Raw genomic sequence first — 22,210 nt, forward strand, 5'->3', positions numbered from 1 at the left:
TTTCAGAGACGTGAGTCTCCCCTTCACATTTTACGAGTTAGCTGCCTCAAACGCTGGCCAAATCCCGGCGAAACCCAGTATGAATCAGCCCTAAAAGCTTAAGTTTTGTGGCCGAGATCCAGAAATAAAGCTGAGAAGCCAATGAAGCTTAAACGCTTAGCCGCGTAGGTTTTCTGAGGGACCTAGAGGGGCACATCATGGGCTCTGGGTTTCGTCTCTTGAACCAGGTGAGAGTTTTATTTGGAGAGCTGAAGGCTGTTTGAAAGAGGGGCCTGCGATGATGCACACACACATCCCGCCTCGTGACTTGGGGAAAAGAGATTTTGTAGGGCTTTGCTTGGTTTCCAAAACCTGCAAAATCTGTTTAACTGAAGGCAAGAACAGTGTGTGTTTCTGGTTTGCAATAACTCTCATTGCAGCAATGCATCTGTGAGAGAGAGAGAAAGAGAAAGAGAGAGGAGGGGAAAAAAGAAGGATTTGACAGTGAGGGGTGTGGTAGGGTGGAGAAGGAGAAAAAGAAAACCTTTATCTCCTTTGGGCGAAAGCAAGCAAGTATGGGCTGAGGAATGAAGCTTTACTTAAAAGTCCAGCCTGGAAGGATGGAACAAGGGCCAAAATTCTGAAAGAGGGGAGAAAAAAAGGCTTTTGCTGTAGGCCTCAAGCCTGCTTGGAAATAGTATCCCCTCTCTGGAAACTCCCTGTTCCTAAAGCTTAAAGTGCGGCTGTGGAAGAAAGCACTCTGCACTTGCTCAGAGGAAGCTTTTGATTTGATTGCAGAACGGGGCTGTGCCTTAAGCTTTTTTATATATTATTTTTGTCCTTGTAGTACGCAAACCAGCCCAACCGATTCCAATTCTGGATCATCCCTTTAAAGCGACAGCAGGAAATCCTTGGATCCTGTGAGCCCATTTGAGTCCTATAACCCCTGGGCAGCTCTGGACAAAATTCTGCTTTTTCCGCACTACTGTCTGAGCGCTCTCTCTCTCTCTCTCAGCCTCTTATGAAAACCAGATGCTCTCCGCGCAGCCAGGAAGGCGGGTTCTGCTTTTCCAAATTCCTTCCCCAGGAACGCTCGGCACTCCTCCCATCCCCCAACTGCCCCCAATATAGGGGAAAGCACGGTTCCTTTCCGCCAGCCCTTCTCCTCCCTCCAAGCAATCCTGGCTCAGCTAAATTATTGCAACGGCTTCTGCAAGGCGGGAGCCAGAGAAATGAGCCAGTGGTCTCCTTGGCTGAACTCCTCCTCCTCCAAAAAGGGACTTTTGTGTGTCTTTGAACCTGGGTCCCAAAGACTGGGCCATTGTGTGTTTGAAATGGGATCCTTTGCTCCCCGTGATTTCTATAGATAGATCAGGGACAGGGGATCCTTTTCAGATAAAAGGGCCACATTTGCTTAGGGGCACACGGACAACCCATTTCAGCTCCCCAGAACTATGTCTCCTAATAAGCATATAGTTGTGTTCATGAGTGTTGACATCTGAATTCTCTTTCTCTTCCCAGCCCCCTGTGAAATAAATTCACGATTCCTCTGCCCCCCTTTTTTGGCTGAGCACCATGTTTGCACCCCAGAGTACCCGGGAAGAGGGATTTCTTGTTTAAAAACTCTGGGAATTGTAGCTCTGAGAGAGGGGTGGGAGAGGGTTTCCTAAGAGCGCTCTGCACTCTTAACAAACTACAGCTCCCAGGATCCTTTGTGGTGAGCCACGACTGTTTAAAGTCGTATCATAGTGCTTAAAGTGCATTGTGTTGGTGCAACCTTGGCATCAGGGCCCGCCCTACGGCAAGGCTGGGTGGCGCAGGGTGCCGGGCCGCCACGCAGCTGAGCCTGCGGCAGCCGCCATACAGCCGCGCTGGGAAACGGGGCAGGGGGACGCCGGAGGGCTCTTCGCGCCAGGGTGCCAGCTATGCTTAAGATGGCCCTGCTTGGTATAAAACCTGTTTTGGAGAAAGGCTTTTTATTGGCCCACAGTGGAGTCCTTGTGGTGTTGATGGGCCCGAAGGAAAGACGCAGCAAAATCATGTGTCTTCCAGGCCAGATCAGTGACACATGCAGTATAGCGACAGGGAACCTCTTCCCTCTGGGTGAGTCCTTTAGGTTCACGGTTTGATTTACTTCTTTCGCCTGGTGCATGGTTAGGGAATTGTAGAAACTTAAGTTGGAACCAGGCATGGAGGGGTGGGTGGGGAGGCTTCTTTTATGAAGTGCGTGCCTAATTTGTACCATCTGAATATCTCACCGGGTCGTTGTAATGGAAACCTGAGCATGGGGGAGGCGAGGGAAGGGAGTCTTTTGGAGTCTCTTTTCGTCTAGGTTGCGGCTGACTTTAAAAAAAGAAGGGGAAAAAAGAAACGCATGTCGTGGACGGGGCCTCTCCTAATGTGTTCCAGATGAGAGACACAAGACCCCCCCTCCCTTTCCTCCCTTTTACTCTGCGCCTGGATTTTGGCGCTCTTCACCAGTTGCTGAGTTGTATGGAGATTTGTGTTGATGGTGGGGAAAGGCCCTGTCGCCCCTCTCTCGCACTCAGCCCTTGGCGGCAAAGTGCTCTTTAGCAAGCATCCTAAAAAGGTCCTGGGATCCCTAGGCCACTTCCAGGTTCTGAAGCCCTCTAAGCCAGGCTTCCTCAACCTCGGCCCTCCAGAGGTTTTTGGCCTACAACTCCCATGATCCCTAGCTAGCAGGACCATTGTAGTCTCAAAACATCTGCAGGGCTGAGGTTGAGGAAGCCTGCTGTAAGCTGTGCTAAAGTAGTTGCTGATCCGAGAGGACTCTGTTCATCACGATCTAATCCTGCACCACCAGAACCTATATACTGTAGTAATAATAATAATAATAATAATAATAATAATAATAATAATAATAATAATTTATTATTTATACCCCGCCCATCTGGCTGGGTTTCCCCAGCCACTCTGGGCGGCTTCCAACAGAAGAATAAAATAATCGATTAAAGATTAAAAGCCTCTCTAAACAGGGCTGTCTTCAGATGTCTTCTAAAAATCTGGTAGCTGTTTCTCTCTTTGACATCTGATGGGAAGGTGTTCCACAGGGCGGGCGCCACTACCGAGAAGGCCCTCTGCCTGGTTCCCTGCAACTTGGCTTCTTGCTGTGAGGGAACCGCCAGAAGGCCCTCAGCGCTGGACCTCAGTGTCCGGGCAGAACAATGGGGGTGGAGAAGCTCCTTCAGGTATACTGGACCGAGGCCATTTAGGGCTTTAAAGGTCAGCACCAACACTTTGAATCGTGCTCGGAAATGTACTGGGAGCCAATGTAGATCTTTCATATTATGTGGTCTCAGCGGCCGCTCCCAATCACTAGTCTAGCTGCCGCATAGGCTTTGATGACATGCAAGAGTAAAGGAAAGCAATTCAGTCGAAGAAGAATTAAAATCACACACAAATACACACACATAGAAAACACAACCTGAAGGAGGAGACGATGCATTTGCTTTTGTAAACGAGGAAAATCTTTAATAAAAAATATTATTAAGGAGAGAGAGAGAATAAGTTGGCTGTTTCATTTGCATCCCCTGGAAAAAAATATTGGTGTTGTGAGGGCTAGTAATGCTTTTAAAAGGTTTGTAAAGCAAAGCAAAGCAAAGCAAAACAAAACAGGTTATTAGGATATTCTCCCTTAAAATGGAAAAATGACCGAGAATTCCGAATAGTAGCCTATGCTTGTTAATATTTATGAACATTTTAGGCTCATTTTAGTATGTATACATATTAGTATGTACCAGTATATGTATTGGTTAACCAAAAAAAAGGTTTTTTAATCAAATAGCATCTTATTATTTGCTTAAATTGGGAAAGCTGAGAACGTTTGTCCCATTTTTGGTGTGATGCACATCAAGAGGGGGTTGGACTGGATGGCCCTTGTGGTCTCTTCCAACTCTATGATTCTATGATTCTAAGAGAAGTTGCGAAACTTACCAAGTCCCCCGCCCCCATTAGCAGGCGTCTAAATGTGAGTGAGGCCTTAGCTGAGACTGAGACCCTGGCCAAAGGACCACCCTTTTTTTTTTCCTGGGGAACACAAAGTGCTAAAGGAAGCAGCTGAATCATATATGTACAAGTTTCAAAAACAGTGCCAGAAACAGGGTCAAAGATGTCCCAAATTAACCCTCTCCATAGGCCAGAACAGGTTAACCAATAAAAGGATGCTGGGAAGAGAGCCAACACAAGCTGCGGCCACATTTGGGGGGCTAAGAAATGCTTCTCCCCATTTTGTCAGCACCAGGCAGGCAGCAAAGGCTTGCTGAGGCCTTGCCAGACCAAAGTTGGCGGCTAGCGGGTGATGTTTGCCCACTGCAGAAAGTTCCAGAACATGTGTTGCAATTCCATGATTCCGCGATATGTGAGATAACGCACAAGATGGATGGTACCCAGCAAGGGTTAAGGTGCTCATCTCCTTTGCCCGCAACACAGAGGATGCTGGCGCTTGCAGAAGAGTCGCCATGGCAACGGCACCAGCCGGTCCCTATACCGGAAGCGTGAGAGGAGAGACGGGTATCTTGAATCGCCCAAGTCGGTTAATTAGGAGCTGAGGAACCGAGATGGTGGCGGAGGCAGGGCAAAGCGGGGGCAGAAAGCTGGGCAATACCTGGTCCCGGGTTCAAATCTCGTCCCTGCCTTGGAGTCACTGGGAGGCCAGGTTACGTTCCCTCATCCTGTTGCCAGTCTTTAACGTCAGGAGAATTGGACAGGCCTACCTTATAGGGGGCTGGTAAGGAAGGCTGAGGTAGCGCATGTGAAATTCACGGGACACTTGGCCATGATAGAAACGTTATTTATTTATATAAACCAAACGTTATTGCTATTAACCACGATACAAACGTGATTTAAACCAGGATTTAAAGGTTACTTATCGAGTAATTTCCTGTATGGGCAACCCCAGAAGAGCAGGGATTTGGTGCACCTGAAGGTTATTGCATTTCGGACGTTTAAGTTTAGAGAAATAAAAAGGTTCTCTGAGAAAGGCTTGGTCAAAGTCACTCCTTATATGTGGAGGATGCCCTTCCTAGGGGGAAATGGCTTTTAAAAGAAGGGAAAAGTTGCTTTAAAGAGCTTGTGTGGGAGGCGCCTGAACATTAGGTTGTTTTATATATACAGTGTCCAGCTCTCACTTCCACTTTAGTGGAGAGCTGGACCATAAAGAAGGCTGATCGCCGAAGAATTGATGCTTTTGAATTATGGTGCTGGAGGAGACTCTTGAGAGTCCCATGGACTGCAAGAAGACCAAACCTGTCCATTCTGAAGGAAATCAGCCCTGAGTGCTCACTGGAAGGACAGATCCTGAAGCTGAGGCTCCAATACTTTGGCCACCTCATGAGAAGAGAAGACTCCCTGGAAAAGACCCTGATGTTGGGAAAGATTGAGGGCACTAGGAGAAGGGGACAACAGAGGACGAGATGGTTGGACAGTGTTCTTGAAGCCATGGGCGTAGGCAGGGGGGCAGGAGGGGGCAATTGCCCCCCCCCTAGAAGCTGAGGGGCGCAGGCGTGGCAGCCCCAGGCTCCCGCTCCTGGCGCGAAGCTCCAGAGGCGTGCTGGGAGCGTAAGCGGAGGAGAGCTAAGCAGGACCGGGGAGCGTAAGCGGAGCGTAAGAATGTGGGCGGGGCTACGTTGCCTGCGCTGCCCAGCTCTTCCGAGGAGGCGGCCCCAGGCTCCTGCTCCCGCCGCGAAGCTCCAGAGGCGCGCGGGGAACGCGAGCCTGTGGCTGCCTCCTCAGAAGAGCTGGGCGGCGCAGGCAACGTAGCCCTGCCCACATTCCCACTGTGGCCCCTCCCCTCCCGCCCCTTGCCCCCCCTAATGTTGATCCTGGGTACACCCCTGCTCGAAGCTACGAACATGAGTCTGACCAAACTGCGGGAGGCAGTGGAAGACAGGAGTGCCTGGCGTGCTCTGGTCCATGGGGTCACGAAGAGTCGGACACGACTAAACGACTAAACAACAACAACAAATATACACACACACACACACACAAAAAAAATTAAGGCAACTAACTTGAACATTTCAAAACAGAATAAAAGCCCAAATGCATTTAGGTTCCTGCCGAAAGGCAAAGGAGATTCCCCCAGAAAAAGTCAGATACATCAGGAATAAATCTTTCTTAGGACAGTGGGTGCGACACCCCACCTCCCATAGCCCCCTTGCCACCTTTATCACCTATATCACAGCTGCCACATAGGGGCTGGCGAAACTGGAGTCGAGAGGCACCCCACCCCAGACACCTAACAAAAATAACGAAATTAAAACCCGCAACCTTGTCCTTCCCCATGCGTGCACTTCTGGCTTTACAGCCTCTTTTTCTCGCAAGCGTTCAAGAGGGCAAAGTTTATTGTATATTAATTTGTTGTCACTTCAAGGAGCTCAAAGTGGCCCCTCTCCTCGTATAATCCCCACAACAACCCTGTGAGGTAGGGGAGAGAGAGAGAGAGAGAGAGAGAATGAGAGAGAATAAGTTGATTGTTTCATTCATATCCCCTGGGGAAAAAATATTGGTGTTGTGAGGGCTAGTAATACTTTTAAAAAGTTTGTAAAACAAAACAAAACAAAACAGGTTATTAGGATATTCTCACTTAAAATGGAAAAATTACTGAGAATTCCGGATAGTAGTTTACGCAAGTGGCCCAAGGTAAGTTTCATGGCTGAGTCGGGGCGGGATTTGAACCTTGGTCTCCCAGGTCCTAAACACTACATTACATTGGCTGGTTGTCAACCCTCGTGCAAAGTGGGTTCATAAATGAGGGGTGCATCTGAGCATGTGCGCTCTGGGCCCATTCCTTGCTTCCTTTTATGCGCCTGCCCACTCTCCTTGACCTGGTGCTACTTTAACTGCCTTCTCCTCACCTGGTGGGGGTCTCAAAGTTCCTGGAGACCCTAATTTTTACTTTCTCGTTCAGCTGCTGCTTTAAAGGGCTGGGTTTTTTTAAAACCTTAACTCTGTGTGTGTTTCTCCCTTCTCTCTTCCTTCTGTTTGCAATCCCTCTTTCACCCTCCTCCAAAGTGCGCTGAAACTATGCGCGCGCGCACACACAGACACATGTCTCACCCCCCACCCCACCCCGTCTCCTGGTGTCTGGAATGATTCTGATCTGTTCCAGACGCTGGCCCGAGATTTTCCTGGGGTTAATTTTAGCCCCCTCGGCATCCTTTATCGCAGCTGCCGCAAAGGGGGAGGCAGGCGAAAACCGGAGTCAGGAGGTGACCACCTCACAAGCATGTCTGCGTGTGAGCAAGGCCCTGGCGCATGCACACGCACACAAACATGACATCAGGTCGAAGGAACTGGAATCCCATCTGGATTCGATCAAATGCCACATCGCCCGGCAAAGTTCCCTTGACAAAGGAGCCAAGCCGCCTGCAGCCGCCCAAGGTCTCCTAAATAGATAAAGTTACCCCTGCCCCTCTCAAAATGGAGTCGCTTCTGTCAGGGATGGAAAAGGGTCGTCCGCTGCCCTTCCTCCACCCTTACTCAAAAACTAGGAAGCCTCTGGAGGGAGCAGAGTGCCGGAGATGCCTTTGAAAGTAACCCCCCCCCCAAGATCTGTTTATTAAGCAATTTTGCAGGAGCCAAAAGCGTTGCAAAGAGGCAGCTTTGCAGGGGTTAGAGTTTGAGGTAGAAAGGCCTAAGTCTCCAGTGAGGAGACCTGTCTCAGTAGGCAGGGTCGTAGGAAGATAGCAGGCACCTGCCCCGCCCCCAAAATGCACGCCCCGCCCCCGGAACGTGTGCCACGGCCCTCTGGGAGGCGCGCCCCACCCCCAGAACAGGCGCCAGCCCCGTCCCCGGTGCCGGAGCATGAAGCTCCGCCACTGTCAGTAGGACCATCTGAGCGGCCAATTTCCTACGAGGTGGGATTGATTGCAGATAACTTTAACCAAGAATTCTGTCTTTCTTTGGCGATCCCTCGTAGCCGAGTAAGATTGTCTTTCATGAACACAGTCTTAACAGTGAGTCTGTAAGTGACTGTGGAGACCAATTCTGGATCCACATGTCCTTCCACAGTGGGGATGTAGGTTTCCAGGCGGGAGTTGATCACGGTGAGGGGTTTGCCAAACGTGCTTCCCTCATAGCTGCCAAGTTTTCCCTTTTCTCACGAGGAAGCCTATTCAGCATAAGGGAATTTCCCTTAAAAAAAGGGAGAACTTTCTCCCTCTCATTCCGAGTTCGAGCATCTTCACAATCCATGACACCTTGGTAAAGGCTGTTCTCCAGTTGGAGCTCTCGCAGGCCGGCGTTTTCCAGTTGTCGGTGTTTATACTACATTTTTTGAGTATACTACATTTTAGTTGCCAGACGGGGACATCTGGTAACCTTACCTCAGGGCAGCTTAAAGTAAGAAAGCACCACCCTAGAATAATGTGGACAATGGGGTGGTCTGCAGGGGCTTGCCATGCCATCCACATCTTTGCCAACCAGATCAGGATGCAGAATGGTCTGGCTGTGACTGTTGGCATCTGAGGATGTCACCCGCAGATGCCACTCACTCACTCACTCACTCACTCACTCACTCACTCACTCACTCACAGGACCCACAGCTACAGCTCATCTGGGAGATGGCATCCAGAATATATAAAATGATGCATAATAACGTGAATCATTCCCAAAATAGAATTATAAATGAGCCTCTTACACATGTACCTTAAGTATGTATACAAACTCAATGAGAGGCATGAGCTTGGTTTTGCCGGGTATGTTGGCATCCGCCTGTCTTGGAAAACAATGAAGGAGTGTTACTTTTGCTGGCTTATCTCATTTATATTGGAGTTGCAAATAAAAAACATTATTTTGATACTACATTACACTGCACTGAAATGCTTAAATGTTCTTTGATTGTCCTTGAATCATCCCAACACACTTGCCATCCACACCTTTTGAGAAACTGCAAGATCACAACAACCCTATGAGATAGGTCAGGCTGAGGAAGAAGAGGCCTCCCAGGATTTTTTTCACAGCAACAATTTGAACCCAGGTCTCACTAGTCCAATTCCAACACAGTCATTTGTGGATTTATTAGTTGAAAGCACCGTGGTCTAATATGAGCCTGGGTTGGCTTTGCTTGAGGGTGGGGGGTGGGGGTGGAGATTTCAATAAACCCAGCTCCATTTTTTGAGGAGCAGGATTTGCGATTCACAGAACCTTCGCCAACCTGGTGCCGCTTCCAGATATTTTGGACTACAACTCTCACCAGCCCCAGGGAGTTGTAGTTCAAAACAGCTGGAAAGGGCACCAGGTTGGCGAACGGCATTGACCTGCACCTTTGTGGCAAATTCCAGTGGCAAGAGGGAACCTTGAAGAGTCTAGGATTTTCCTTTGCTTCGTTTCCAGGGCCAACTTCCATGGTATCGTTCTCTTGCTTTATGCCGCCTCCACATGGATGCAAGTTGGCATTGCATGCAATAAAATAAATCCAGAGATGCTTTTTTATCATTTCTGTACCATGTTCTTTACGTTATAGTCACCCCTCCCAGCCTTTATGCTGTTCCTCTGCAGAAACTGTGGATGGGGGGCAGGTTATGAGGCATTCCTTTTTTGGGGGGGGAATGAGGAACTGAGTCAGAAACTGTGTCCCCCACCCTATATTGGTGCAGCTGGTTCTTCTGCACTTTGGCAGGAAGAATCAGCTGCACAGATACTGGTATATGAGATGGGGGTGGTGGGACACACATGGCTTGCCAGTAGCACGTGAAAAGCATCTAGGGGTCTTACTGGGCCGCAAGCTGAACATGTGTCAACAGTGTGATGCAGCTGTAAAAAAGAAAGCTAGTGCTATTCTAGGCTGCAGCATCAACAGAAGTCTAGTGTCTAGAGATCAAGGGAAGTAATAGGGCCATTCTATTTTGCCTTGGTCAAACCCCACCTGGAATACTGTGTTCAGTTCTGGACACCCTAGTTTAAGAAGGATGTTGACAAGCTGGAAGGTGTGCAGAGGAGGGCAACTAAGATGATTAAGGGTCTGGAAACCAAGCCTGGAAAAGAGGAGACTCGGAGGAGATATAATAATCATCTTCAAATATCTAAAGGGCTGTCCCATGGAAGATGGAACAAGCCTGTTTTCTCCTGCTCCAGAGGGTAGGACTCGAATCCATGGCTTCAGGTTACTAGAAAGGAGATTCCGACTAAACAGGAAGAACTTTCTGACAGTAAGATCTGTTTGGCAGTGGAACAGACTCCCTCAGGAGGAGGTGGTCTCTCTTTCCTTGGAGGTTTCTAAGCAGAGGTTGGACGGCTGATGCTTTAGCTGAGATTCCTGCATTGCAGGGGGTTGGGCTAGAGCAGGGGTCAGCAAACTTTTTCAGCAGGGGGTGGTCCACTGTCCCTCAGAGCTTGTGGGGGGCCGGACTATTTTTTCCGGGGGGGGGGGGAGAGAATGAATTATGCCCCACAAATAACCCAGAGATGCATTTTAAATAAAAGGACACATTCTACTCATGTAAAAACACACTGATTCCCAGACAATCCGCGGGGCGGATTTAGAAGGCGATTGGGCCGTATCCGGCCCCCGGGCCTTAGTTGCCTACCCATGGACTAGATTGACCCACCGTAGTCAGAGGCAGTAACAACAACAACAACAACAACAACAACAACGTATTATTATTATTATTACCCCGCCCATTTGGCTGAGTTTCCCCAGCCACTCTGGGCGGCTCCCAATCAAGTGTTAAAAACACTACAGCATTAAATATTAAAAACTTCCCTAAACAGGGCTGCCTTCAGATGTCTTTTAAAAATAGGATAGTTGTTTATTTCCTTGACATTTGACGGGAGGGCATTCCACAGGGCGGGCGCCACTACCGAGAAGGCCCTCTGCCTGGTTCCCTGTAACCTCACTTCTCACAATGAGGGAATCGCCAGAAGGCCCTCGGCGCTGGATCTCAATGTCCGGGCTGAACGATGGGGGTGGAGATGCTCCTTCAGGTATACAGGACCAAGGCCATTGAGGGCTTTAAAGGTCAGCACCAACACTTCTGGGTACCAGTTGCCGGAAGCCCCAGGAAAAGAGAGTTCCTCTTGTGCTCAGATCCTGCTTGCAGGCTTCCCACAGGCATGTGGCTGGCCGCTGTGAGAACAGGATGGTGGACCGGATGGGCCATTGGCCTGGTCCAGCAGGCTCTTCTGATGTCCTTCAGACCTCAGACACCTGAAATCCAAGCCTGTTCTCTCCAAAGGGTTTGGGCCTGCTTCTCCCCCCCCCCACAAGCTGCCTTCCTCTAAAGCTGAGTCTCCCAGGGGTGGGCTGAGAGGCGCCTCCCTCCCTTCTTCCCCTCCCTGCCTGCTTGCCTGCGGCTCCCGATGCTCCAGGTGGCGGCAGCTGCTCATTCTGACCAGAGACAGCAGAGAGGAGCCACTTTGCTCTGCAAGGACGGTCGTCGTGGACAACAGGTAACAGCGAGAGTTCTCCCTTGCTTGCCTCCTTTCGAACCCGGGGCTGTCCCAGACTGGGGAGAGGCAAGGCAAAGGGTTGGGTTGGGCGAGAGGCTTATTGCTCTGACGGTCGCTTTCTGAAGTGATTCCGAGCGCCTGAGGATTGACTTGGTGTTTGATCCTGCACCTTTGAGGAGGTATTTTTAAAATCCTCGCTTCTCCCCCAAGTGCACCTGACTTTCCGAGTTAGGTCTTCTTGGCAGATCTTCTCTGTTTCATCTAACGTTTTATTTAACTTTTCAAGTTGAAATTCCCTGCCGGAACCAAATTTTAAAATCACAATGCTTCCCCTTGCGCTCTCTCTCTTTTGTGGGGAATTAAATTATACAAGGGTAGTGTGGATTGGCAGGAAATAAAAATATTTGCAATAGTGTATATGAGGCAGAATTCAAAATACAAAATGGCATGTAAGCAGTGCTTAATAATTGCACACCAAGCACACCTAGGAGTTAGCCCCATTGAATTCAACAAGACTTCTTTCTGGGGAGATGCGGTTAGGAATGCACTGTTAGGCTGCAAACCCTGTACACATTTTCTGTTGAACTCAGTGGGGCTTACTTCAGAGTAGGCATGCATAGGACTGCACTGTCCATGGCTGCAAAGAGAGAGAGAGCTTCCTTCTCCATGCGAACGGCATTAAAATAAAATATCTCTGGCTTTGCTCATCCATATGGAGATGTGGGTATGAAAAGTTGGCTTGATTCCTTTTTGAACAGTTGTCTTGGGCTACCATCTTTTTGCTTTCTTATAAGGTAGAGGGGCAATGAACCACAAACAGCTAGCAATAACTATTTAACAGATGCCCCATTGTTGTGATTTTATCCTTAATACTCAGAGATCCCTTTTAAGTGGCAAGACTTCTGTTTAAGTCACTATTGCACCCCTTTAACAGATGGTAGAACTGAGGCCACGAGAGTGCAATGCACTCAAGATGGAAGGGCTCAGTGGCAGAGCAATCTGCCTTGCATGTAGAGGTTCCCAGGTTCGATCCCTGACAGCATGCAGGGCTAGGAAAAGACCCCTTCCTGAACCCCCAGAGAGCTGCTGCCAGTCCGTGTGAACACTATTGAACTAGATGTACTAATGGTCTGGCTTGGTACATAGGAGAAGTCCCCCAAAGATGAGTGAGTGCCCCTTTCTTAGCAGCCATGGTATGGATTTTCCCACAGAATTTTGCACCTGAATCCAGGAAATTACTTGCCAATTATACCTGCCACAATATTGTGCACCCTGCTCACTGTGAACTGGATCTGCTAGTCCGTGTCTTTTAAAAATCCAAGTGGTTTTACCATGGTCGTGAGATACGATGGGGAGAGAGACGTTCTCTGGGTCCACCTTCTTGCCTTACAAGAGCTCATTCCCCTTCTGATATTTACCTGTGTAGATTCAAGATGAGGGACCTCTTTTCTCCCTTGGCAGCAGCTGTCAAGCTCAAAAGGGCCTTGGGCACAGCTGGCAAGGGCGGGCACACCAGTGAGTTGGTGCCTCCACAGGGAGGGAGGGAGGAAAAGCAGGTGATGAATCACAGCCTTCTCCAACCTGGTGCCCTGCAGGTGTGTTTGGGACTCCAACCGCCATCATCCCCAGCCAACAGCTGTAGTCTAAATAATCTGGAGGGCACCAGGCTGAGACACCCGTGGCCTCCCCGTGTAAGTGTCCTTTGCATTCACAGGTGCAAACTCTGCACATGCTCAGAGGCCCTCTTGCTTAGTGCTTCGGCTGCTCTGCAGCAGACCATTGAAAAACCAACTTGGTTCAAGCCCGTCCCTCACCTTATGTCCTCAAATCCTGAATTCCCCACTCCTCATGACTCCAAACCCCCCAGCAAATGAGCTGGGCTGTCTGGGAGCCACATTCTTCAACCCTGTCCCGGGTTATGTACGCCGGCTGGCTTCAATCATGGCGCGAGTTGCTTGGTGGGCAGCAGAAAGACTCTGCCCATGCTCAGAGGCACTGCTGGCTTTTTCTATACTTCAGAGGTGGTGGATCTTGGTATTAAATACTGATTCTGTCCCTCCCCTATTGCACGTTCCCTGCACACAATGGAGCCCCCCCCCCTACAATGTTCCCACATGCTTTTATCATCTCCATGTGCTAAAACCTTCCCTTCTCCCTTGCAGGGGGCTTCTCAATTAGCTGACGGCTTTGAGCATGGCTGATGTGAGGGGTCAGGAGCGCATGGAGGTGGAAGGAAGGGGGCTAATGAGTTGCATTTGCCCCCCACGACCCTCTTGCTACTCCTGCCGTGTAGCTAATTCCCTTTTCCCTTGGATTGTGGCTCAGCCTCTGGGCTTCCCGCTGTTCCTCAGTCACGCCCAGCTGTTCAGCTTCCCCTTCATCCACTCGAGCCTCTTTTTGGGGTCTGTTTCCTTTACTAAACTATTAAACACTCAGGGCGGGTGAACCTGGCAGAGCCAGACGGTGTGGACACCATTGTTGTTGCAGCGCTATTAATTAAGGCATTTGAACGAAATTCATCCAGTGTAGCAACCCGATCTCACAGATCCAAGAGCTGTCTCCTCTCCTTTGTATCAAAGGTGTCACACAGCAGAGCACAGCCATCATGGCCAGTGGCCGTTGTCAGCCTTCTCCCTCATGAATTTATGCAATCCTCATTTAGAGCACGTTGGAGCCGCGCTGTCTCCTGTGGCAGCCAGTTCCACAGTCTCCACCCCCATCGTCCAGCCCAGACACTGAGGTCCTCTTCTGAGGGTCTTCTGATGGTTCTCTCACTGTGAGAAGTAAAGTTTCAGGGGACCAGGCAGAGGGCCTTCTCGGTGGCGGTGCCCTCCCTGTGGAACACCCTCCTGTCAGGTGTCAAGGAGATAAAGAACGATAACTTTTAGAAGACATCTAAAAGCAGCCCTGTATCAGGAAGTTTTTAACATTTGACATTTTATTATGTTTTATATGTGTTGGACACCGCCCAGAGTGGCTGGGGCAACCCAAACAGATGGGTAGGGTTTAAATATTATTATTATTATTATTATTGAGAGAGGTTTGCCAATTAGTATTACTGTATTGCCAATTAGTTTATATATTGCCAATTAGTTTATTATGCACAGGACCGGACACAGGAAGATCCTTATATGTACTTGTGACCCCCTTGCGTGTGCACATTTACAGAGCCCAAGAAGTGTATAAGAAGCTTTGCAATTTGTGTTTCTTTACTCTTGTCGTGAAGCTTGATCACCAAGAGTCCCTTAAATTTAAGGATTAAATTATTTCTCTGGATTCAACCCCCGGTGTCATTATTGGCTATCTCTGTCCTGCCTGGGCGCAACTTAAGGACCCTTAGTAGCTGATAAGGCTACATTATTATGATGCATGAAGGCTTCCTTTTATCTGTCTTGAATCTCTATTCAGCTGCCTTCAATGTCCACGACTTCTAATGTTTATGAGAGAGGAAGGCTTTTCTCTGCTTTTTTCCATGCATGCATAATTCTATAGCCTTCTATCATGTCACCTTGAACTCGCCTTTCCTCTTAAAAAGTCCTACAAAAAACTGCAACCTTCCTTCATTTCGCTTCCCTTTTCTGAACTGTTTCCAACTCCACGGTATCCTTTTTGAGGTGAGGCAACCAGAAACACACAGCGTCTTTTCGTTAAACGGAAAAGGCCCAGCACAACAACCCCAAATGCTACTCTGCGGTTGCTAACCAAAGGTATTTGTAAGTTTGGGGCATAGACGGGCAGGCTCTCTGGACAAGGGTTGGTTCTGCTTTTGAAACAGCACCTTGCCCCCTACCTGCGTGACTGGTTAAATGGCAGTCATTGAAGAACCAGCTATTGATTCTGGCTCATTAACTGAAAAACCCCTTCGCTCCCAGAGGGACCAGCTTTTAGAAAGCAAATGCTGAGAGCCACGTTATCTACATTGTATAACTCACCAAGGACTTAATTTAGTAAGATTTAGTAGTCCTGTGCTATTCAAGGTGTTTTGCCTATAGTGGGTGGGGAGACCTGCCTCTGTGCAGATGTTATAAGGCTGTGGCTCTCATCAGCCCTGACTAGTAGGGAAGAGACAAATTTGTCGATTTTGCCCTCTCTGAGTTTCTAATCTTAACAACCTAAAATGCAGTCTTACTTGTGATTTTATTTTGTTTCTAAAAGCTGAGCAAAAATTAACCAGCGCTTAACTTGCATCTCTCCTAATGTCACATTTGCAAAAAGAATCTCTTGCACACACACAAAAAGATCCCCCCATATATTAGTGTTGTCATATGTTAAGAATTTCCCAGACATATTCAGAATACTGCAGTAGGCAGCAGTTTCTGGGCAGAAATTTGAAATAAATGTCTGGGAAGAGCCGGACGTATGGCAACCAATGTCGGTAGTGTCGTTTTTTGCGATTTCCCATAAAAATAGCTCAAAAACGACAACTTTGGATCCAGCGCAGAGCAAGCATGACTCTGTGTCTCCAGCTTCCAGCCCAGTTCTCACACACTACTCCTACCTTGTTGTTGTTTAGTCTTTTGGTTGTGTCCGAGTCTTTGTGACCCCATGGACCATATCACACCAGGCACTCCTGTCTTGCACTGCCTCCCGCAGTTTGGTCAAACTCATGTTCGTAGCTTCGAGAACACTGTCCAACCATCTTGTCCTCTGTCGTCCCCTTCTCCTAGTGCCCTCAATCTTTCCCAACATCAGGGTCTTTTCCAAGGATTCTTCTCTTCTCATGAGGTGGCTAAAGTATTGGAGCCTCAGCTTCACGATCTGTCCTTCCAGGGAGCACTCAGGGCTGATTTCCTTAAGAATGGATAGGTTTGATCTTCTTGCAGTCCATGGGACTCTCAAGAGTCTCCTCCAGCACCATAATTCAAAAGCATAAATTCTTCGGCGATCAGCCTTCTACCTAGGAGCTAGGAAAGGCCCACCCATTAACCTGGAGGCCATAATCAGTTAGTTGTCACTCTTGCAACCTGACTATTTCTTTTGGGACGTTGATGAGGGCACTTACAAGTAAGTGGCCAGCTATGGACATTGTCTTGCAAAGAAACTTGTCTGATCAGTTCAGCAACCTGCTCTGTTAGATTTTAACCCTCATCAGGTAAGGTAAAGGTAAAGGGACCCCTGACCGTTAGGTCCAGTCGTGGATGACTCTAGGGTTGCGGCGCTCATCTCGCTTTACTGGCCGAGGGAACCGGTGTACAGCTTCCAGGTCATGTGGCCAGCCTGACTAAGCCACTTCTGGTGAACCAGAGCAGCACACGGAAACGCCATTTACCTTCCCACCAGAGCAGTACCTATTTATCTACTTGCACTTTGACGTGCTTTCAAATTGCTAGGTTAGCAGGAGCAGGGACCGAGCAACAGGAGCTCACACCGTTGCGGGGATTCGAACCGCCAACCTTCTGATTGGCAAGGCCTAGGTACAGGAAGCCAATAATTGGAAGGGGCTCGGGGCATGATCCAGACTGATCCCTTCGAGCTCCGATCTTCTGAGAGATTAATAATGGTTGTGGTTTGCTCTGATGAAATTACAGCTTCTGTGAACGTTGCTGGAGGAGGGGAGGGCTCAGAGGTCAGCTGGTTCCACTGAATATTACTGTCTGCCTGTCTCTTTCTCTCTCTCTGCCCACCTGCTGACCACAAGGCCATTCCAGCCGGGTGAGGGATAATGTCTAACAACATGGCCAAGATTGCAGAGGCGCGGAAGACGGTGGAGCAGCTGAAACTGGAAGTGAACATCGACCGGATGAAGGTGAGCTTCCCCATCTCCTCTCCTGTATGAGGTGCAGTTGCATGTATACAACACCGTGTTTTGGTTCTGTGCAGTGAAGCAGCTGAACAGTCTCCAAGGGCAGCCCGGCTTGCCGTGCGGTAGTCTAGCTTAAGTGTTGCAAAAGGCATGCTCACTCGTGCTAACTCTCTTTCCCTCTGTGGCAGGTGTCCAAGGCAGCGGCCGACCTCCTGGCCCACTGTGAAGCCCACGCCAAGGAGGATCCGCTGGTGACCCCGGTGCCATCTGCGGAGAACCCCTTCCGCGAGAAACGGCTCTTTTGTATCGTGCTGTGAGCCTGGAAGCGGCTTGGCGGGGGAGACAAATGGCAAACTCCTCCCACTTCCAGACCAGGGCAGTGGTGGGCGGAACTTCCTCTTGTATGTTCATGGTATACCCTGATCCCCTTTCAAATCTGAATTTCTAACCTGGTCCTATGATCTCCCTCCAGCAAAAAAAAAAACCAAAACAGGACTGTGTGTATTCTGTAGAGAAAACGTGTCTTAGCTTTTTTTTTAAAAAAAGCAAGTTGCTAGTCCTCATTGCTGTCAAAAATAAGCTTGTCCAGGCTGTGTTATTTCCTGATCCCAATTATAAACAAATAAACCCTGGTATGTCTGCATGGTGTCCATATCAGTTTCCTTGGTAGGCAGATGTGCCCACAGTCCCAAGAAGGTTGACAACCTTCTGCCCCAGGGGCTGGGAGGGAGGAAGAGACCCCAACATGCATTGCAGGGGGGTTGAACTAGATGAGCCCTGGGGAATCCCATCCAACTCTTTGGTTCTATGATCTCCTTCCATTCAAGGAATTGCCCCCAGGGTCCTGTTAGAGGAGAATTCTACCTCCCACCTCCTCCTTTGTTTATTTTTCCCAATAAATGTTGAACTGATTATTTCCATGCCTCTTCCCTGTTTCCACCAACCACGCTCTTGGGGCATCGAATGTCCTAATGGGGTGGGGGGGGGTGGAGGTGGGTGTTTGACAGTTATCTCACTTTTCTGCAGAACAGCAGCGAGACAGAACGGTTATCTTAGCAGCATTTCCATCAAAAGTGGGAGGCCCAGAAGGCAGATGTTCCTGGAAGGGAATAGCCGGGTTTCAGTGCTTAATCAATCGCACACATGTTTTTGAGGGGAGAGTTAGGGAAATTGTGCAATTCTTTAGATAGAGTGAGCAGCCTCTCTCCCCAACTTTTAAATCTGTTGCGGTTTTGTGGCTGATGCGGTTTGAAGCGGGAGATGGATTTCCACCCCTGGCCTTGGTGGGAGAAACGTAAGATTGTACTGCTAAGAGGCCATTGCCAAAACATTGGGGGCTTTTAAGAAGAAGACAATTTGCCAACAGTGATGCTGTCAGGCACCCACCCCGTCAGTGGGTTTTCCTGCCCCCGTCCCCATTGATTCTTTGGCGTGCCATTATCATCATTTGTGTTCTTTGGCTGTGCTGAATTGGGTGATGAGAGCTGGCATCCAAAACATCTGGAAGGAACCAGGTAGGAGTTTGGCTGCACTCACCACTCTACCTCATTATTGCATGTGTTGGTGCACTAATGTGTTTTTTCCGTTAGGTGCCCAAAAGGCAAAATAGGGTTTATCAGCAAAATTGGCTAATGATTGTACTTTTGACATTGCTTTATGCTCACTTTTTCCTGCCCCAGGAAGGGGTTGGATTAGTATAACCATAATATTTACGGTAACTTCTGTCGCCCACAATGAGCAAATAACTCTCTGCTCTCTCAATTAGTCTATAATCCATTCCACAAGCCTTGATTTACCGTAAGTTCTGCTAATTTGCCATTTTTCTTGATGATCAGGCCAGTAACTGCATTGCTGGCTCCGTCTAGGCCATGAACAACTTCTTGAGATCTCCCGGTCTTCTGTCAAAAGAGCTTTGTTCCTCCGTCTGTGTTTTGACACACTGGGCAGGACGCATGTAAAGGGACAAATCACATCCTCATCTGTCACACGACGCCAGTGAAAGGGTGTCCCAGTCAATGCATGCTGGGGATTCTGTAAAGCAATGCGATGGTTGTTTTTAAAAAGGCCGAAACTGAAAATCTAAGAAATTTCAGCTCACAAAGTTGAATGAAGGAAATGTAGCTCTGTGCTAAATGGCGGTTCCCAGGATTTTGTGGGTGCGTGGATGTGCTTTAAAAGTACAGTATGTATGTACAATGAGAGGGGAGGGCTGGAAGAAGGAGCTGAGCCTAAAGCTTCTTTCAAGAATATTTGTTGTTGTTTAGCCGTTTAGTCGTGTCTGACTCTTCGTGACCCCACAGACCAGACAGAGCACACCAGGCACTCCTGTCTTCCACTGCCTCCGCACTCCGCAGTTTGATCAAACTCATGTTGGTAGCTTCGAGAAAACTGTCCAACCATCTACAGTTTTAGACCTACAGAGTTAGACCTATGGCTACATCCTGCTCTCCAGGCAGCAGCTCACTAGGATCTCAGCCAGGTGTTCTCTTCCAGTCCTACCTGGAGACGCCCGGGATTTGAACCTGATGCACTCCTGTCTTCCACTGCCTCCCGCAGTTTGGTCAGACTCATGTTGGTGGCTTCAAAAACACTGACCAACCATCTCGTCCTCTGTGGTTCTTCTTGTACCCTCCATCTTACCCAACATCAGGGTCTTTTCCAGGGAGTTTTCTCTTCTCATGAGGTGGATAAAAAGTATTGGAGCCTCAGTTTCAGGAACTGTCCTTCCAGTGAGCACTCAGGGCTGGCTTCCTTCAGAATGGATAGATTTGATCTTCTTGCAGTCCATGGGACTCTCAAGAGTCTCCTCCAGCACCATAATTCAAAAACAACAATTCTTCGACGATCAGCCTTCTTTATGGTCCAGCTCTCACTTCCATACATCACTACTGGGAAAACCATAGCTTTAACTATATAGACCTTTGTAGGCAAGGTGATGTCTCTGCTTTTTAAGATGCTGTCTAGGTTTGTCATCGCTTTTCTCCCAAGAAGCAGGGGTCTTTTAATTTCGTGACTGCTGTCACCATCTGCAGTGATCATGGAGCCCAAGAAAGTAAAATCTCTCACTACCTCCATTTCTTCCCCTTCTATTTGCCAGGAGGTGATGGGACCAGTGGCCATGATCTTAGGGTTTTTGTTTTTTTTATGTTGAGCTACAGACCATATTTTGTGCTCTCCTTTTTCACCCATATCATATCATATCATATCATATCATATCATATCACTATATAAGAAAATTGGAATGCTGTTGTCATGCTGCAGTTCATGTGGCCACCAATAGGCGGTGGTGTGTTGATGGAACAGCAGGCAAACAAGTAAGGAAGCAAGCAGGTAAACTGTTCAAAGAAGGCTGAGTGGTGTCTTGAAGCCTACTTCTGGATTTCTGGAAGTGGTCTGACTGGTCACCGTGGGAAATATGATGCTGGACTAGGCAAAGCCTTTTTTCCTGGCAGCAGAGCAGAAGCCAAGGGCCGTCTACCAGCCATGTATCCAGAATCTGAGAATGCAGCCGCAAAGTACCCCCCTCCATGGCGAGGAGAGATCTCCCACGCTCTTCAGCTGATTCACCCACCCATCCAAGCAAGCATCATTTCTCAGCAACAATGATCCCAGAAGACCTCTCTCTCTAAATATATTTTTAAAAACCTGTGTCAGAGATTTTGAAGAAAACTGCAGATAGAATGGGCACTCTCCCAGGATTAATTGGAATGAACCTTGGGAATAACTTCCTTTTAAGAAATATTTCATAATCTTGACTTTTTGTGACCTCTGGAACTCCAGGCTGCAGAGACAGTAAATTCACTATAACCCCATCAATACATAAAGAGGAGGGGAAAGCCCAGCAGCAAGGGTCAAGGGAGCATTTGTAAAAGGCCTGTGAGGAAGCTGGGAAAGAATTTGCATGAATCACAATGACAGATGGAAGCTATGAATAACGAAAGGGGAGGGGGAAAGCTAGCTCACTCCACCTTGACTCAGAAACCAGAGAATCAGACTGATGACCTAGGCAGTGTCGAAGATTTAGGTGCACTCTGCACATGCTCAGGCTGTTCCTCAAAGGGATAACAAAGGTCAACTCCAGGGGTCAGCAAACTTTTTCAGCAGGGGGCCGGTCCACTGTCCCTCAGACCTTGTGGGGGGCCGAACTATATTTTTTTTTGGGGGGGGGGAGAATGAATTCCTATGCTCCACAGGCCCGGCTCTAGGTGTAGTCCCGGTGGTGCGGGGTGGCAGGGCGCCAGACTGGCAGGGGGGTGCTGCGCGGCAAAGCTGCACGGAAACCATGTTGCGCACTGCGAGGGCGGGGACGCCAGAGCGATCTCCGTGCCTCAGCGCCAGGGCGCCCGACCTGCTTGAGACGGCCCTGATGCCCCACAAATAACCCATAGATGCATTTTAAATAAAAGGACACATTCTACTCGTGTAAAAACACGCTGATTCCCGGGCAGTCTGCGGGCCGGATTTAGAAGGCGATTGGGCCGGATCCGGCCCCCGGGCCTTAGTTTGCCTATCCATGGTCAACTCCATATTTAAAGTGTGTTTTGCGCGCGCACACACACACACACACCAAAATCCTGGGACTTGCAGTTTACCCCTCACAGGGCTACATTTTCCCCAGGATCTTTAACAAACTACAGTTCCCAGGATGCTTTGAGGGAAGTCATATGCCTTAAATGTGCATTGAATATAATTCAAATGTGTCGTGTGGTTCTTCCCCCCCAAGTAGCCAGACTCTCTGAATTTTATCAGTTGAAAACCAGACCTGTGGGTTTATTTTTAAAATGAAAAGAAGCTCATTGCTGTTTCGACGTAAATAGAACAGAGCTTGGGCAATGTGGTACAATAGCTTATTTCAGGAGGGACAATAAGGAAAAGAAAGGAAAGTTTACATTACAACTTTAATTGGTCCTAAGTAAATAAAGAGGGCAATTAGGATAATTCAAAAGTGTAAGATCAACAAGTGAGACAAGTTGAAAGATTACAAAGGCTTTGTGAGTCAGGCAGAGGGTACAGCTTGAATATAAAAGAGGGAGTTTTCACTTTACACTTAAATTATTAATTTAAATCCAGTGTGAGCACACA

At 48.4% G+C, this 22,210-nt stretch overlaps 1 protein-coding gene across 2 annotated transcripts; it reads left to right on the forward strand.

Annotated features, from left to right (window-relative positions):
* Positions 1-107: 107 nt before the first annotated feature.
* On the forward strand, positions 108-17,769 carry GNG8 (G protein subunit gamma 8). 2 transcript variants are annotated; one of them, XM_088672695.1, is made up of 4 exons: positions 120-227; positions 1,970-2,082; positions 17,024-17,131; positions 17,317-17,769. In XM_088672695.1, exons 3-4 carry the CDS (start codon positions 17,048-17,050, stop codon positions 17,443-17,445), a joined length of 213 nt encoding a protein of 70 aa, XP_088528821.1. In that variant the 5' UTR covers positions 120-227; positions 1,970-2,082; positions 17,024-17,047; the 3' UTR covers positions 17,446-17,769. The 2 variants fall into 2 exon arrangements, with proteins under 2 accessions (XP_034975725.1, XP_088528821.1); XM_035119834.3 differs by lacking the exon at positions 1,970-2,082 and having other exon boundaries at positions 108-227.
* The last annotated feature ends 4,441 nt before the right edge of the window (positions 17,770-22,210 follow it).

Source organism: Zootoca vivipara, chromosome 6 (assembly GCF_965207765.1).
Source record: "Zootoca vivipara chromosome 6, rZooViv2.hap1.1, whole genome shotgun sequence".
In the NCBI taxonomy this organism is placed as follows: Eukaryota; Metazoa; Chordata; class Lepidosauria; order Squamata; family Lacertidae; genus Zootoca; species Zootoca vivipara.

Bases quoted from the DNA above. Each gene is read 5' to 3' on its own strand.
- GNG8 (XM_035119834.3), top strand. From the start codon at position 17,048: ATGTCTAACAACATGGCCAAGATTGCAGAGGCGCGGAAGACGGTGGAG. The intron at 17,132-17,316 runs GTGAGCTTCCCC...CCTCTGTGGCAG, and splicing joins TGAACATCGACCGGATGAAG to GTGTCCAAGGCAGCGGCCGA.